Source organism: Ictalurus furcatus, chromosome 15 (assembly GCF_023375685.1).
Source record: "Ictalurus furcatus strain D&B chromosome 15, Billie_1.0, whole genome shotgun sequence".
Classification (NCBI taxonomy): Eukaryota; Metazoa; Chordata; class Actinopteri; order Siluriformes; family Ictaluridae; genus Ictalurus; species Ictalurus furcatus.
The window spans coordinates 19,102,213-19,116,682 of NC_071269.1; the positions used below are offsets into that span (position 1 = coordinate 19,102,213).

Sequence of the window (14,470 nt, forward strand, 5' to 3'; positions counted from 1 at the left end):
GCAGTGCAGTGTCATCCATAACCGTGACAAAGGTGATAAGGTATACAGTCTTAGATTTAGCCAGCCGATTGGTCAAACATACTGGCTCAGAATGTCTGTCTCTGTCCATTTCATGAACCAAACTGAACTGTAAGTTTTATGGTTTTCCAAATGATCTGAAGCACCTCTCTGAGAATTTGCTAACCTCCAGACAGTCTTGCTGCGAGACAGTGCATCTGTTGTCTGATTGTAGCGGTCTGGTAGGTAGGAAGCTACCCAAAACAGAAGGTGTTGATGTTAAGCACCACTGTGGTCTTGTCCGTCTGCACTTTAAATACACGTGACCCCTTCAGGAGTTCCTAAAAATGTTACAGCTTTCATTTCGAGGACATTTCTTTCTTTCGCTTTCTTCTGAATTGTTTTCCACACACCAGCCACCTCACCCACTTGTCTTGCTAGGAGGCATCCGTCAGTAATACTTCCATTTCTCAGGGAGAACTCCTAAGGGCATGCCCTGAAGGAGAAAATATTGGACCAGCACCTCAGGATGCATGCATATATCTCTGTCACCACTATAGTACTCTGTCTGTCTCATCACTTGCTGCTGAGATTGTCAGCATAGCAGCCAATCATCTACATGAGAAATTCCACACAGACCATGTTGTTGCAGTGGCTCTAGGTTGACTTGCACGTACAGAGAGCTAATCCAAAATTCAAACTGAATTTGAATTGATATGTCACTCCACTTAGGTGGAACATCCATGTAGGCATGTACGAGCTTCTTTATGAAACTGATACACTCTGGAATAATCCAGCCACTTACTTGGACTGATACATTACAAAATTTATCAAGCACATTACCATTAATGGCATTAATGGATCATTAATGGCAGATCAAGCTTTGTGTATGCCATGGCAGCCTTGATGTCAGCTGCTATACCATGTTCTGGAGTTGCACTTTGACCTTCAGAATGTTCCAGTGGTGGGCTATCAGCAATTTTCACCAAACTTAGAGAATGAGATGCACCCATAAGTACATTCAAATTCAATTTGATTTTAAATTAAAATTTTATTGGGCACACACACAACCATATACAGTATAATGAGCAGTGAAATGCTTTTTATGACTGTCTGGTGTCATAAAAAACAGAATTTGCATAAAGATGTGCTTGCATAGAAGTAGAAAAAGAAAAATATAAATGATATAAAAGATGTGCAATACAATGCTGTGCAACATCGAGCTGAGGTAATAGCAGTGAAAGAGCTAACATATATAATAAGTATTTATAAATGCAGGATAATATGAGTATATTAACAGGAATGTAGGGGGTGTGGGTGTTGTGCAAACAAATCCAAGGTCTAGTCCTAGGTGTTGTCCTGCTTGAGGGCCCGAATGGCCTGTAGGAAGAAGCTATTCCTCATTCTCACTGTGTTGGCCTTCAGGGAATGAAAGCACTTCCCTGACTGTACCAGAGAGAAAAGTTCATTGCTTGGATGGCTGGGGTCCTTCACTATCTTCCTGGCGTTGGTCCAGCACCACTTGCTGTAAAATAGACTGCAGGTCAGGGAGCTCAGTGCGGTTGGTGCGCTCAGCTGATTGCACCATTCTCTGGAGAGCTTGTCTAACCTGCTTAGTGCTGTTCCCAAACCAGGCTACGATGACTCCCGTCAGGATACTCTCAGTGGTACAGGTGTAAAAGCTCCTAAGCACCTCAGAGGGCAGTTTAATGTCCCTTGAGCATCTAAGGTGGTAAAGACCCTGACGGGCCTTCTTCACCAGGGTGTTAATGTGACAGGACAGGTCCTGCGTCATGTAACTGCGTGATGAATGTCAAGGTCCCAGAAATGGTCCACTATCTACACTGCGGTACCAATGATTTTAAGTGGGGGCGTAGCTCCTCTCCTGCTTCATGTTGATGGCTACTATGAACTCCTTTGTCTTGCTGACATTCAGGAGGAGGTTGTTCTCCAGGTACTAGTTCTCCAGGCTTTTAATTTCCTCCAAGTAGGCCTTCTCATCATCATCGGAGATCAGGCCCACCACAACAGTGTCGTCAAACACTTAACAATAGTGGTTGAGTTGAAAGTAGACACACAGTCATAAGTGTACAATGAATACATCAGCACGAGTACTGTTGGTGAGGGGAGGTGAGACATGTCTACCCACCCGTACTGCTTGTGGTCCACATATCAGGTAGTTGAGATCCACTGCCAGGGATGGGCTATCACAGGTCCAGGTCCCAGGTCCTCTAACTTGGTGGTGAGTTTGGAGGGAATAGTAATGTTAAATGCTGAGCTGTAGTCACCAATCAGCATTTTAACATAATTTCCCTTCCTGGTATCCAGATGGCTCAGGGCTGTGTGCAGGGGATGTGTGATGGGCTCATCAGTTGAGAGATTGGGGCAGTGAACTGTAATGGGTTCAGGGTGTCAGGTAATGAAGAGTTGATGAAGTCTCTGACCAGCATTTCAAAGCAAACTGGGCGATAATCATTGAGGCAGGCAGACTGAGGTTTCTTTGGACAGGAACTATAATTTACTGTTTAAAGCTTGTGGGATCTACTGTACCAGGGAGAGGATGAATATGTGCATGAACACCGGTGCTAGCTGGTCAGCACAGGCTCTAAGGACCCAACCTGAGATACCGTCTGGTCCTGCTGCCTTCCTGGTGTTCACTCTTCTGACAGCCTTCCTCAAGATGATGAAAGCATTTTCCACTCTGACACACTCTCTATGCATGCTGCCATAAGCACTGTTCGCGCTGTGAGCACTGCTAGCGCTGTTAGCACCGCTTGTGCCATTAGTGCTCTTAGCTGCAGCCTACATAAAGTTCTGACTCTACATTCAGAGCAACTGTACTAAGCTCGACAGCTCTGTCAGCTGCTGTTCTTCTTTTGATTGGGCCACAGAGGAGCTCGCCTTTCCTTTTCCTAGCAGGCCCTACAGGCACAGTGGTCCTTCACTTCACTCCACGCTGCACTTCTGCAGTATCAGGGGAAGTTGATGAACAAGTTGCAGTTCTTTCATAGCCTTCCCTCTTCTCAACTGACATTATACTGAAGTTAGGGCAAGGTCATGTAAGTGCTTGTTGAAGATGCTCTTGTACCCGCCAATCTGAGCACTGGTCATATGCAATTAAATCTCCAACAGGTCTTGGAAGATGTTGAATAAGTTATAATGTTATATTATTTACTCTGAGTACTGAGTACACACCATCATATGCTGTATATGCTATATAACACATACAAAAGACCAGCAGTCACCAACCCTGTTACTGGAGATCTACCTTCCTGAAAACTTTAGATCCAACCATAATCGTACCCACCTGACCATCTAATCATTGCCTTAAAAACAGGTGTGTTAGATTTTGATTGGAGATGAAACCTGCAAGAAGGTAGATCTTAAGGAAGAGGGTTGGTGACCACTGGTATAGAGGCAATGGTGAATATCATAAATCAGTACTAAAATCACACAGTCTCATTGACAGTGCAAATTTGACCAAATCCATGTAGTCTTTTGCATGGATTTTTGAACAATTATCCGTGTCTTTATCCTGCTTCGTCTACAAGATGGGAATGGGAAAGAGGGGCATTTTTACATTTTACCACACATGAGGTGACAGTAACAAGGTGTCGACTTTGCTATTAGTACTCGGCAAGGAAATAAGCACACATCAAATCTCCATTAGCTCTTGAAGGAAACTGCATTGGTGGTCCAGAAGGGAGTAGAACTCCATTTGAGATTCAACCACAGAAAAGGAATGACTCCTATAAGTGCTTGCTGGAAATCATAACCCTAATATTTCAATGGTAGATGTTGTTTGTGCTTAATTTGTTATTATGTAATTTGTGGTACATAATTTATGATAAATGTAATGTGTATCAAGTTTAGAAAATGTGTGTTGCAATATATTTAAATTGTAAAACATTGGAATGTAGAGCATTTGCCTTTAAGTGTGTAAATATTATGAACATTTTAATAGTATTTCAACAGTGAAATGTGTTCTGGCAGCACTAGTATACAGAATTGTCTGTTTAAACCTTCATTCATCTGTGCTTGTGTGTGTGTGTGTGTGTGTGTGTGTGTGCTTATGTGTATGTGAAGGTCTCTATATAGTGAACCCCTTACCCCCAACCCGGGTCTGAGTCCAGACAGTTCCCCTCAGTGTGACAGTCCATTTGAGAAGGGTGCTCTGCCCTCCCCGGCCAACTGGGCCGAGTTCCTGAACGCTTCCAACAGCAAGATGGAGCGAGAGCTGTCTCAGCTCACCCTTACCGACCTGGAGCAGAGGGAGCTGTACGAGGCCGCTCGGCTGGTACAGAGCGCCTTCCGCAAGTACAAGGTACACGTCCATTTGTGTAACATTTCAGTGCTGGGGATTGATAGGTGAGGTTTTGACAGGCAGTCCTGTATTCCAGTATGTCCATTTGTCTTTAGTTAGACATTTTCTGAACAGATCCACACAGGTTCATGTCCTTGTGACTTCAGCATGGAAAGGTGGCTAAACCAGCGCATGGCCTGGCTTATAGGAGCATATGCATTACAATCTCTTTGTCTTTTTCTCTCTGTATGCCGATGTCCATGAAGTGTGCTGCCTCCCATGGCTGTCTGTAATGAGTTTCCATTGCACACATGGGCTCCTGGCACAAACACACACATGATGCTCAGCCAGTTCTGGCAGCTGAAACAGAGCAGGGGGGTTGTGGTAAACTCGACCCTCAACCCCTTGCCTACTGCACCTGCTTCCCTCCTGCTGCTGCTCTCTCTCTCTCTCTCTCTCTCTCTCTTTGTCTCTTTTTCTCCCTCTCTCTCTCCCTGTCTCTCAGTTGGTGGTACAGTGCCTGTCTCTGCCGGCAGGCATTGGACCAGTCTCAGCTCTAATCTCCTGCTCTGCTCTCCTGCAGGAACGCCCACTGCGTGAGCAACAGGAAGTAGCAGCTGCTGTCATTCAGCGCTGTTACAGAAAATACAAACAGGTAAGTTGTCCCTGACTGCCATCTTTTCAGACTGACATCAACACTGTATCACTGCTAACTGTCAAGTGTAAAAACATGCAAACCTACAGTAAAACCTGTACAAATCAGTGTTGTAGAGTCTTTCTCCATTACAAGAGTACTTGCGACTTTCATCCTTCTCAAATCCAAAACCATCATCTCGAATACCCTCAAGTCCATCTATATCTAATCGCAGGCCAATTTTCTGTTCTTTCCCAAGCTAACATGGATAGCATTGAAGGTAACTCCTCTATTTGGGTGAACACTAGACACCAGCACTCATTCTCCTCTGAAAATAGTCTGTGAGAAAATATTCTCCCTGTCCTCCACCCTGACTGTATAATCTCTCTGCTCTGTGGCAGTATGCACTTTATAAGAAGATGACGCAGGCTGCCATCCTTATCCAGAGTAAGTTCCGGAGTTACCACGAGCAGAAGAAGTTCCAGCAGAGTCGACGGGCGGCCGTGCTGATCCAGCAATACTACCGCAGCTACAGAGAGTTCCGTCAGCTCCGGCCTCACAGACGCACCGCCACCTCGGCTCTGGTGCAGCACAAGCTCAGGTAGCCACTCCCATTTTAGTCTTAGGGCCCTGACTCACTAGCTGATGGTGAAGAACAGCACCAACCTGGGCAGACTGAGGATCACTTCATGTTGCCTTAAGTCTTTTCTGAAAAAAGTGAAAATATGTGATTTGAGATGTTACCAAACCAGCTTTTCACGCCACTGTAAATTTGTTAAAATGGCCTGCTCAGAGTTTAAACCATTTGCTCGAACATTTTGATTGAAAAAATATAGCTAGTTACAGCAGGTGGGCGGAAGTTAAACATGAATGTGCTCTTTCAAGACTGTCCCTTGCTTGCTTTGGCTTCTCTTAGCCTGCACCAATTCCCTATGCTCTCTTTTTTGGTTCAACATACTCATTTGGGCACTTACAAGCACTGAAAAGTGCTGACTAACTCCAACAAAGCCAAAAGTCAGCAGTCAGCTTGGTTTGTCAGAACATTAGACACAATAGATAACAATTATGTATAAACCGTGATCTATTGAATGCTTATTGTCATGGAGTACCTGCTGTGCTCCACATTTTAGTGTTTTCCCTGCTCTAAAATACCCACTTCAACTCAGCAAGGGATTTTAATCAGCTAATTATTCATGTGATTCTGATTTGAATTTTTTTATTTTTTTTTTATTTTTAAAAAGGTCACCTTACTTGTTGTGCTAATTGTTATTCTTTGTTGTTTCAGAAGTAGTTTGCTCACTAAGAGACAGGAGCAGGCTGCCCGCAAGATCATGCGATACCTCCGCCGCTGCCGTCACAGGTAATCTGTCCCCTGGTGGCAGCACCCTGCACTCTACAACAGTGGTACAGCCAGGAATTAATTTCAGCGGAGATGAACAAATATGCTAAATATATCACTGTGCAATCTGTACAGTTATATTGATAAGCATGAAATGCTCATGGATTTTGGGGGGATGCCAGACAGTAGTAGATGCGGTGATGGCACAAATTTGCTATTTAATCATTTACGGCATGCTTTACCATCAACCAGTATTGACCTATACGCGAGGCTGCTTTAAAATAGTACTATGGCAGTTCTAGTGAACAAAATACAGTAAATATCTTCTTATAAAAACCTTATCTGCCTGTTCTCCTCCTGCAGTGAATCTCTTGTATTTCACAGGCTGTTATATCAGTATCTTTGTAAGTGTAGCTAGTGGTTAGTTTTTCACCATAGTAGCTGGACAAAATAAGGGACTGTTTTTTTTATACTTATTGCCCTTTTATGAACATCAGTATAGGACAGTTACTGTGAAAAACAATGTTACTTGACACATACAGTACTGTGCAAACATCTAACCATTTTTTTGTACAAATTTTGTTATAGATGATTATTTTATAGATGACTCGCATTTTTTTAATAAATGCAAAAGAATTTTATATTTCCCAACATTACTTTTCCAACAAAAAATGAACTGTTACAGAAAGATTTTTGTATGTCAGTAAAGAAAGCAACACATTACGTAACAGACATACTTTTTTTTTGTCATTATTTTTGAAGGCATCTTTACAGCCTTTTTAAATGCTTCACAGCATTTCCTTGCATGTCCCTAAGACTTTTGCACTGTACTGTATAACCATCTGCACTGTATGTGTGTTATATTAAAATCCGTAGAAAAGCATTTGGAACTGTCATAAAATATTTCGGCTATGAATTTGCGCTGCACACACAAATTGATAGAGCGATGTGCACAATTAACCAGCAAAGGTGTAGCTGACTAGCCACATGAATCACTGACCAAACAGGATAACATTAGCGGCATAACAGTGTGTTACAATCATCTGTCACATTACAAGTGGAGGAACATATTGAAACAAGGGACAGTCATATTTCACAGAAGCTTTAGATGGTGTGAAGTTGTTGAAACAAGGTTGTACACAACAGCAACCCATCACCACACTCCCCCCACCCCCAAACTCCCCCATTTGGTTTCTTCCCTGTCCCTGTATTTCATAATACGTTACATAATATGTGCTAATAGCTGTGTGGTGTTGTTTTGCTGTTAATGCGAAGCCCCTTGATGGACCATAGACTGTTCTTGCGGGTGAGTGCAGCCTCAGCAACCCAGTCCGTCCTTTCCCTCCCTCCCTCTCTCTCTCTCTCTCTCTCTCCCCCTCTCTCTCTGTCTCTCTCTCTCCCCCTCTCTCTCTGTCTCTCTCTCTCTCTCTCTCTCGCTGATTCTCTCTTCTGCTATTTTCTTTCTCTCTCACATCTGACACCTTCCTGTTGTTCATCTAAATATATCTCACTCTGGCATTCTTTTCTCCAGTCTCCCTTTTTCTCTGTACCTCTTCTCTTCATCACTGTTGCTTGATGCCTGCTTGCATGACAGCTGCCGACTGGAAGCACAGATGGACCGTGAGGCTTAGAATAAAAACAACTAACCACCGTGACACCACCACACTAAATAAGCACCCACTTATTTCCCCTTCTGAAATGTAACTGCCTTCTTCAATGTGTTGTTATGATGGAAGGATGTATGAAGAATGAGCGATGAAGAGTGTACGATGTTACCTGTGTTGCATGATGGGATGATTATGGGCCTTGCTTTCCTACAGGCATGCTGAGAGTGATGTGTCATTACCAAGGGGCATGAAGTCTTCCTCTGTGATAAGCTGGCTGTCTGGCTAGCATACATATTTTGGCTAATGAACAACTCATAACTCATAAGGTGTTATTACAGTATGTGTCGGCGGGAAATCTTTCTCTCTCCCTCTCTTGTGATCGATATATTGTGAAAGATCATCCCGCTATTAACGAGATCAGCAGAACTGCTCTGTGCCGAGCCCAGAGTGGTGGAGTAAATTATGCAGTTTATTTGTGAGACCCGAGGGGAATTGGCTAAGCGCTCCGTTCTGAGCGGGTAGCTTTATCTTTGTGTGAATGACTGGTGGAAAGGAGGACTTTCACTTTGAATCTATGAATCAAATGAAATGTGCAGACTATTTTAAGTTTGTCCCATATATAAAGTTTGAGATGAAATTTGCAAGGAGAAGCTTGAGAAAATGGGACAAGCTCCCAAAGTCTACCTGAATTGAATATGACATTTCTTTATTATTATTATTATTATTATTATTATTATTATTATTATTATTATTAAAAATAGCTGTTTACTGTATATCAGTTCCCCAATTTTAGACTTCCAGGCTTGTGGATTTTATGTTCCACAATCCAGTATGAGTGCTGTGTCGGACATGTCCCACTGACATGTCTCCTGTCAACAGTATGTTGCGCTTTCCCTTCTCTCTTGTCTCTGTTAACCTGGTGTCTGTTGTTGTTTTTTTACAGAGTGAGAGAATTGAGAAAGGCCAGGGAACATGAGAATATCCAGAAAAGCCCCCTCACAATGTGACGTCCCTCTCCAGACTTCTTTTCCTGTTTTTTCTGTTTCAACCAGACCTTTTACAAGAGGGGGGAAAAAATGAATTCAAGCGGGAAGAGTACAACTCTATACAGAACTACACAGAACTACAGACTTCTGCTATTATACAACACCACTTTTTCATATATCTTTCTTCCTTCTGTCTTTCTTTTATAAGAGAAAGCTGACTTTAAGAGTGGATTTGGAAAAAAAAAACTCGAAGTGAGGATGTGATTGGAGGAAGAACATTTGCTTCATGGCATTTTTTGCACTTTTTCATGCATTTGGTTTGTTATTTTGAAGCGCAGTGAAAAGAAAAGGAAAAGATGTTGGAACAGTGCGACTCTTCAGAGGATCACAGAGAGAAGACAGAATGGGTGGAAAGACTGGAAAAAATATGGAATCGATGCAGAAACCTGGCAGGTCCTGGCTAATACATTGTTTGAATAAATTAAATTGAATACATTTAAATAAAAAGGTTGCAGCCCATTATATTAGTGACAAGATGGGACAGTCTGTGAATGTGGAGGTGAGGCTAAAAAAAAGGATATCTAACATTTCAATTAATGTTATTCATCCTTTTAAATTCCATAGTAATCTGTGCTTGAATTGGACCAGTGCAAAATCAGTGCAAACATAAAATCATTGTCTCTGGGAAATACATTATGTCTGTGTTCATCGATTTATTTTTAACCCCCAGTGAATGTAATGAAAATGATGATGTTCCTATTGGGCAATTTGCTATGGACCTGTTCATTATGTAAATGTTTTTGGAGAAACAAATTGCCTCATTTTGGTTAGTAGTAGTCATTGATGATGCTCTTATTCTGTTCAAATGACCTTCATTGGCTCTTTAGGCCTTTAAAGGGAAGTTCACAGACATTGCCTTGATATCTTAGAGATTCTCTGAAGGGTCCCTAAGCTAGCCCTCTCAGCAGGGGTTGGGAAAAATCCATATTTTTGACGACTGAGCGGTTTCTGTACATAAAGAAGGTCGATGGAACAGTATGTGAAGTAAAAAAAAAAAAACATTTATCTGAACAGGACTGTATTTTAGAAATATATTATTTTATTCATTATACGGGGTCAAAACAGGAAGTCGAAATCTGAATATTTGTATAGTTTTGTTTGAATGCCTATTAAGTATGGTTGTATTGTTTGTACATATTGTAAATACTCTGGGATAAGATGAGCTACATGCATGAAAATCAAAGATACAGAAAAAAAAGATGATTTAAAAAAAACAAAAAAAAAAACCAACATTAGTGGCTATGCTCTGTAAAACTTTCACTATAAGAATATTTTATTTTATTTTGAATGTTCTTGAGAAAAACATTTTGCTAAAGCATGACCTTACTGCAGATATGAAAAATACCATACTTATGAGGTAGAAGAAAACAACAAGCATTATCATTAGACAAAAACGGTTACGTTTACATCTGTTTGGTTCACGGGCTACCAAGAGTCTTTTTCTCCACTGGTGCTGACTGCTTAATGAGAAAAAATACGTTCATCCTCGCTGAGCAGAAGACAAGGCAGTGAAATGGGAGAACATTAACCTTCATTATTTCATCCCCACTGACCAGTGAATACAAGAAGTGCCAGAGAGGAGAGGATTTCCTAAGTAGCCTTTTAATCTCCCAAATTTCTATTGTTTCTCATAGTGTAAATTCAAAACACGAAGACGTTTTAAATCTTGTCTATGTTTGTGACCATCTGTATACAAAGTGACCAGGTTATATATTATAAGGCTGCTCATTTTTCAATTTAAAAATGCAACACTGACGGAAAAAGCGGTGATAGCTAAAGACTGGCAAGTCTTTCCTGCATGATGTGACTGAACATTTTGGTGCTAACAACTATGATGTAACAGGATAATGAGAAGAAACGCTTGACCAATGTTACGCTTTGGCACTGAACCAGCTGTTTGCACATTTAGGCAGTAAAGTAGCTTATGTCACATGTTCTAGCGGCTTTGGAAGCGCATCACTTCCTGAGCGTGTATTTAGGGTCCAACCGTTAACAGGCTGCACTTGAAATAAGTTGAAAATGAAAACTAATGGCACACAAATGGATTTTTAAATAATGTCATGAGTCGATTTACTTTTCCATTAGTTTCTAATTTACTGTTTAAGTCGTGCCATAATGTGGTTTGTCATCTACAGCTGTTTGTAAAGTGTTTTTCTGTTTTTGTTTGGTTTTTTGATTGTTGTTGTTTTATTAATATCTTTCAAAGTGTGAACTGTTCAGAGTGTTCATGTGGGAAGTGCCTAATCACAGCAAATTTCACTCAGCATGCAATGTAACAAACTGGACTAACTGACTATTTGGACAATGTAAAAGTGACTCTCCTTCATGCTGATTATTTTATGTCTGTTAATGTTTTCTTCCAATATGTTCTGTCAACATAGCAGAAAGCTGAGTTTGTATTTAAAGTCGGTTGGAACTGCCAGTCAGAATTGCACACACAGTCCAGTGTCCATTGCCTTGCATTCATTCACTCAATCATTCATTCATTCATTCCTTCATTCATTCATTCATTATGAAAACAGTTTAGGATGTCTGCTTTTGCATTGCTGGAGCCACATGAGAAGGTCTTATTATGCTTGCATGGGAAACATAGATAACCGGGTGACTAAGGCACACCCAGAGCATGCTTATTTTTGTAGATTTCTTAGACAGATAGATTTGAGGAAGAAATAATGTTCTATAAAGCAATGCTGGTTTAGTAGCTCATACAACCTCGAAGGGTACAAGGGTATCAAAAGGGAAGGCAGACGAGAGACGTTCAGTGTACAGGATTGATCAGTATACACATTTCTCAAACAAGGTTCTAATAGTTTCCCATTGCGTTCAGTCACATCAACAAGTCAGCTGTTGATGTTCATATCTTCACGCCACTTTTACGCATGCACATAACAGTGATGTGTCCTATATATACATATATACATATATAAATATGAAACCGGGTCAGAAAGTGCGTTGTACTTGCAGGCAGTGGATAACCGCGACCTCTAGAGTGAATCTCCTAGCGTTAGTGACAAGTTAGCCTCACTTTTTGTATTTTTACTCAGGGTGCCAAAACTGGGGAGGGGGAAGTGGAGCAGGTCACTGGAGAATCAGCTGCTGCTTACTGGGAAAATGAGCCAGAGCCGAGTCCTGATCAACTTACTGTGATTTTGATTATTCCATGCTGTTCATTTTTATGAATGCTGATTTGTTTTGTGTACCATAGAAATAACCACTGTCCCCAAAAAGCCCCATCAAAACACAAAAACAACAGTAGGAAGAAAGGCATGCCAGGGTAGTGGAGATATAATTAGTGGTGTGTGAGCTACAGTCCTGTATGTGCTTACATTTCAGACAGAAACACTGCCATTGATAGATGTAGAGTATGAATTTAAAAAAAACAAAAAAAGTACAAGGTAATAAATAATAACAGTAAATAATAACAGTAGTGACCTCATTTTGAATGTAATAGATTTCCCCTTTTATTTCACCTTAGAGCTATAGGGTGCTTGAGAGACGTTAGATGGACCATGGACTCACAGGGCGTAAGATTCTCCTAAAATGCTTACCGATGATCATCACAGCCCAGACATGGTCTCATGTTCAGCTCACAGGCATCTAGCTTAGATTAGTGTTTTTCTTTTACTCATTATTGAAACTACCTTTCTTCTTTTTCTGCACCCATCCTCAAAAAAAGGCACATCGAGGTAACCGAGCCGAAATCTGTCTCACAAAACTTTCCACTTGTGGACACAGAGCAATAAACATGTTTTATGAAGTTGAGACCTGCAGATCTTATGGAGATTAAAAAAAACAACAACAACAATTGGACACATGCAAACTTACACTTATGCAAATGCCGATAGGCTGGTGTGAGATTAGTGTTCAGTAGGCCTAGTTTATGGACAGCAGTTATAGGACATCTTTTACAGACCTGCACGTTTTCATCACTCCCAAAACCCAGAAAAATAGCGGCCCTGCTTTTATTCTAGGCCACCGGGGCCTTGACACTTTGCATGTGTAACTAGTGTTAGAGCTCTTTTTCTCTCCTCTCTAGCTGTCTTTCCTTGCTATGTAGCCTTTGTCCTACCCTTCCCCCAAATTTGTTCAAGCGTTCATTTATTTTTAAAACTGTGTAATACAGACAACCCCCCCCCCCGACCCACACCCCCTTTCATTTCTCCTTTCCCCTTATGTAAGTTTTATTTTTGTAACTGCATGTTAAACCTTCACTGAAATGATGGATATGTTAAAAAAAAAAAAAAAGAACTCAGCTGCTGAAGCCATGCAAAATGTTTTGAATTGCCCTTAAAATATGAAAGATGTTTTCTGAATGCTTTATATTCTTTCTGCTGTAAAATAATAAAAAGGGAGAAAATGAAGAAAAGTGTGTTAGAATGAGTTTTCATGGTTTAACATAGCGTCCTATCATGTCCTGCCTCAACGGATTGCTTGTTAGAGACTAGAGAGCGAAAACGCTGCAGAAGTCAGCAGTCAGATATGAAGTTCACGAAAACAATAGAAGGCCATGTTGATTTACTGTGGATTTATTTACTCATTTTTAAAAAATATATATTTTGTTGAAATAAAACACACTAGGTTTATTAGAACATATGTCAAAATTGGCCAAACTTTCTGAGGGAGTAGGTGGGATTGGCCAGAATTTGTGGGTAAGATTGTTCCCAATCCCTCTCGAACAGGCAGGAGAGAGATTTAAAAAGTCCCGCCCACTCCTGTATTTGAGACTGTTGAGTAACCAATCAGAATTGAGCTCTGCCTCAAAGCATGATATAGAAAACTTTTAAGGAGAAGCATCATAGAAGCATCATTTACTCCTCTGAATGTTTGGTAAAACTTGCACATAGTGCCACAAACCGCACAGCTTAACTCTGTCCCCTGGTGGACATTATTAATACTACAGTTTTATATATATATATATATATATATATATATATATATATATATATATATATATATATATATATATATATATATATATATATAGTTTAAATTTAGGAGCTACTTGTGGCTTAAAAATACTCTTGTTCATTCCATCCAGTGTGATGGGCTGAGAAAATGGCCTGCATTTTAAACTCTTATGATAGTGGCTATGTAGTGTGTGTGCGATTTTGTTCTTTGTCTTAATCACTGATGCACCTAAGATTAACATGTATGATGGAATAGCACTTGGGATCCACTCTACATCTTCAAAGCTACTGGGGACATGTCCATAACACTGACTACAGTTTACAGGTAATGGGTTAAGATCATGTTTATGTTGCTATGCTATATCTCAGTGAATGAATGTGTACAATTGGCACCCTGTCCAGGGTGTACCCCGCCTTGTGCCCGATGCTCCCTGGGATAGGCTCCAGGTTCTCTGTGACCCTGACAAGGATAAGAGGTATAGAAGATGGATGGATGAATGTGTACAGTTATCAGGATTTATGCATGAACAGCTGTTAAAATTGTTGTCCATTTTCGTTAAAGCAATACCAGAAAGAAAACACGACAGGGTGTGCTGTTATTGAAAACTAATCGGAGACAGGGTAGTGTAGGACAGCC

At 40.8% G+C, this 14,470-nt stretch overlaps 1 protein-coding gene across 1 annotated transcript in view; it reads left to right on the forward strand.

Annotated features, from left to right (window-relative positions):
• The window catches only part of camta1a (calmodulin binding transcription activator 1a), a 442,204-nt gene extending 430,944 nt beyond the window's left edge, over positions 1–11,260 (forward strand). Inside the window, exons 18-24 of the mRNA XM_053644237.1 lie at positions 4,084–4,321; positions 4,884–4,955; positions 5,194–5,214; positions 5,336–5,535; positions 6,220–6,294; positions 7,549–7,602; positions 8,824–11,260. Coding sequence (XP_053500212.1) covers positions 4,084–4,321; positions 4,884–4,955; positions 5,194–5,214; positions 5,336–5,535; positions 6,220–6,294; positions 7,549–7,602; positions 8,824–8,887 — 724 coding nt within the window. The 3' untranslated portion in view covers positions 8,888–11,260. The remainder of the gene's footprint in view (positions 1–4,083; positions 4,322–4,883; positions 4,956–5,193; positions 5,215–5,335; positions 5,536–6,219; positions 6,295–7,548; positions 7,603–8,823) is intronic.
• The last annotated feature ends 3,210 nt before the right edge of the window (positions 11,261–14,470 follow it).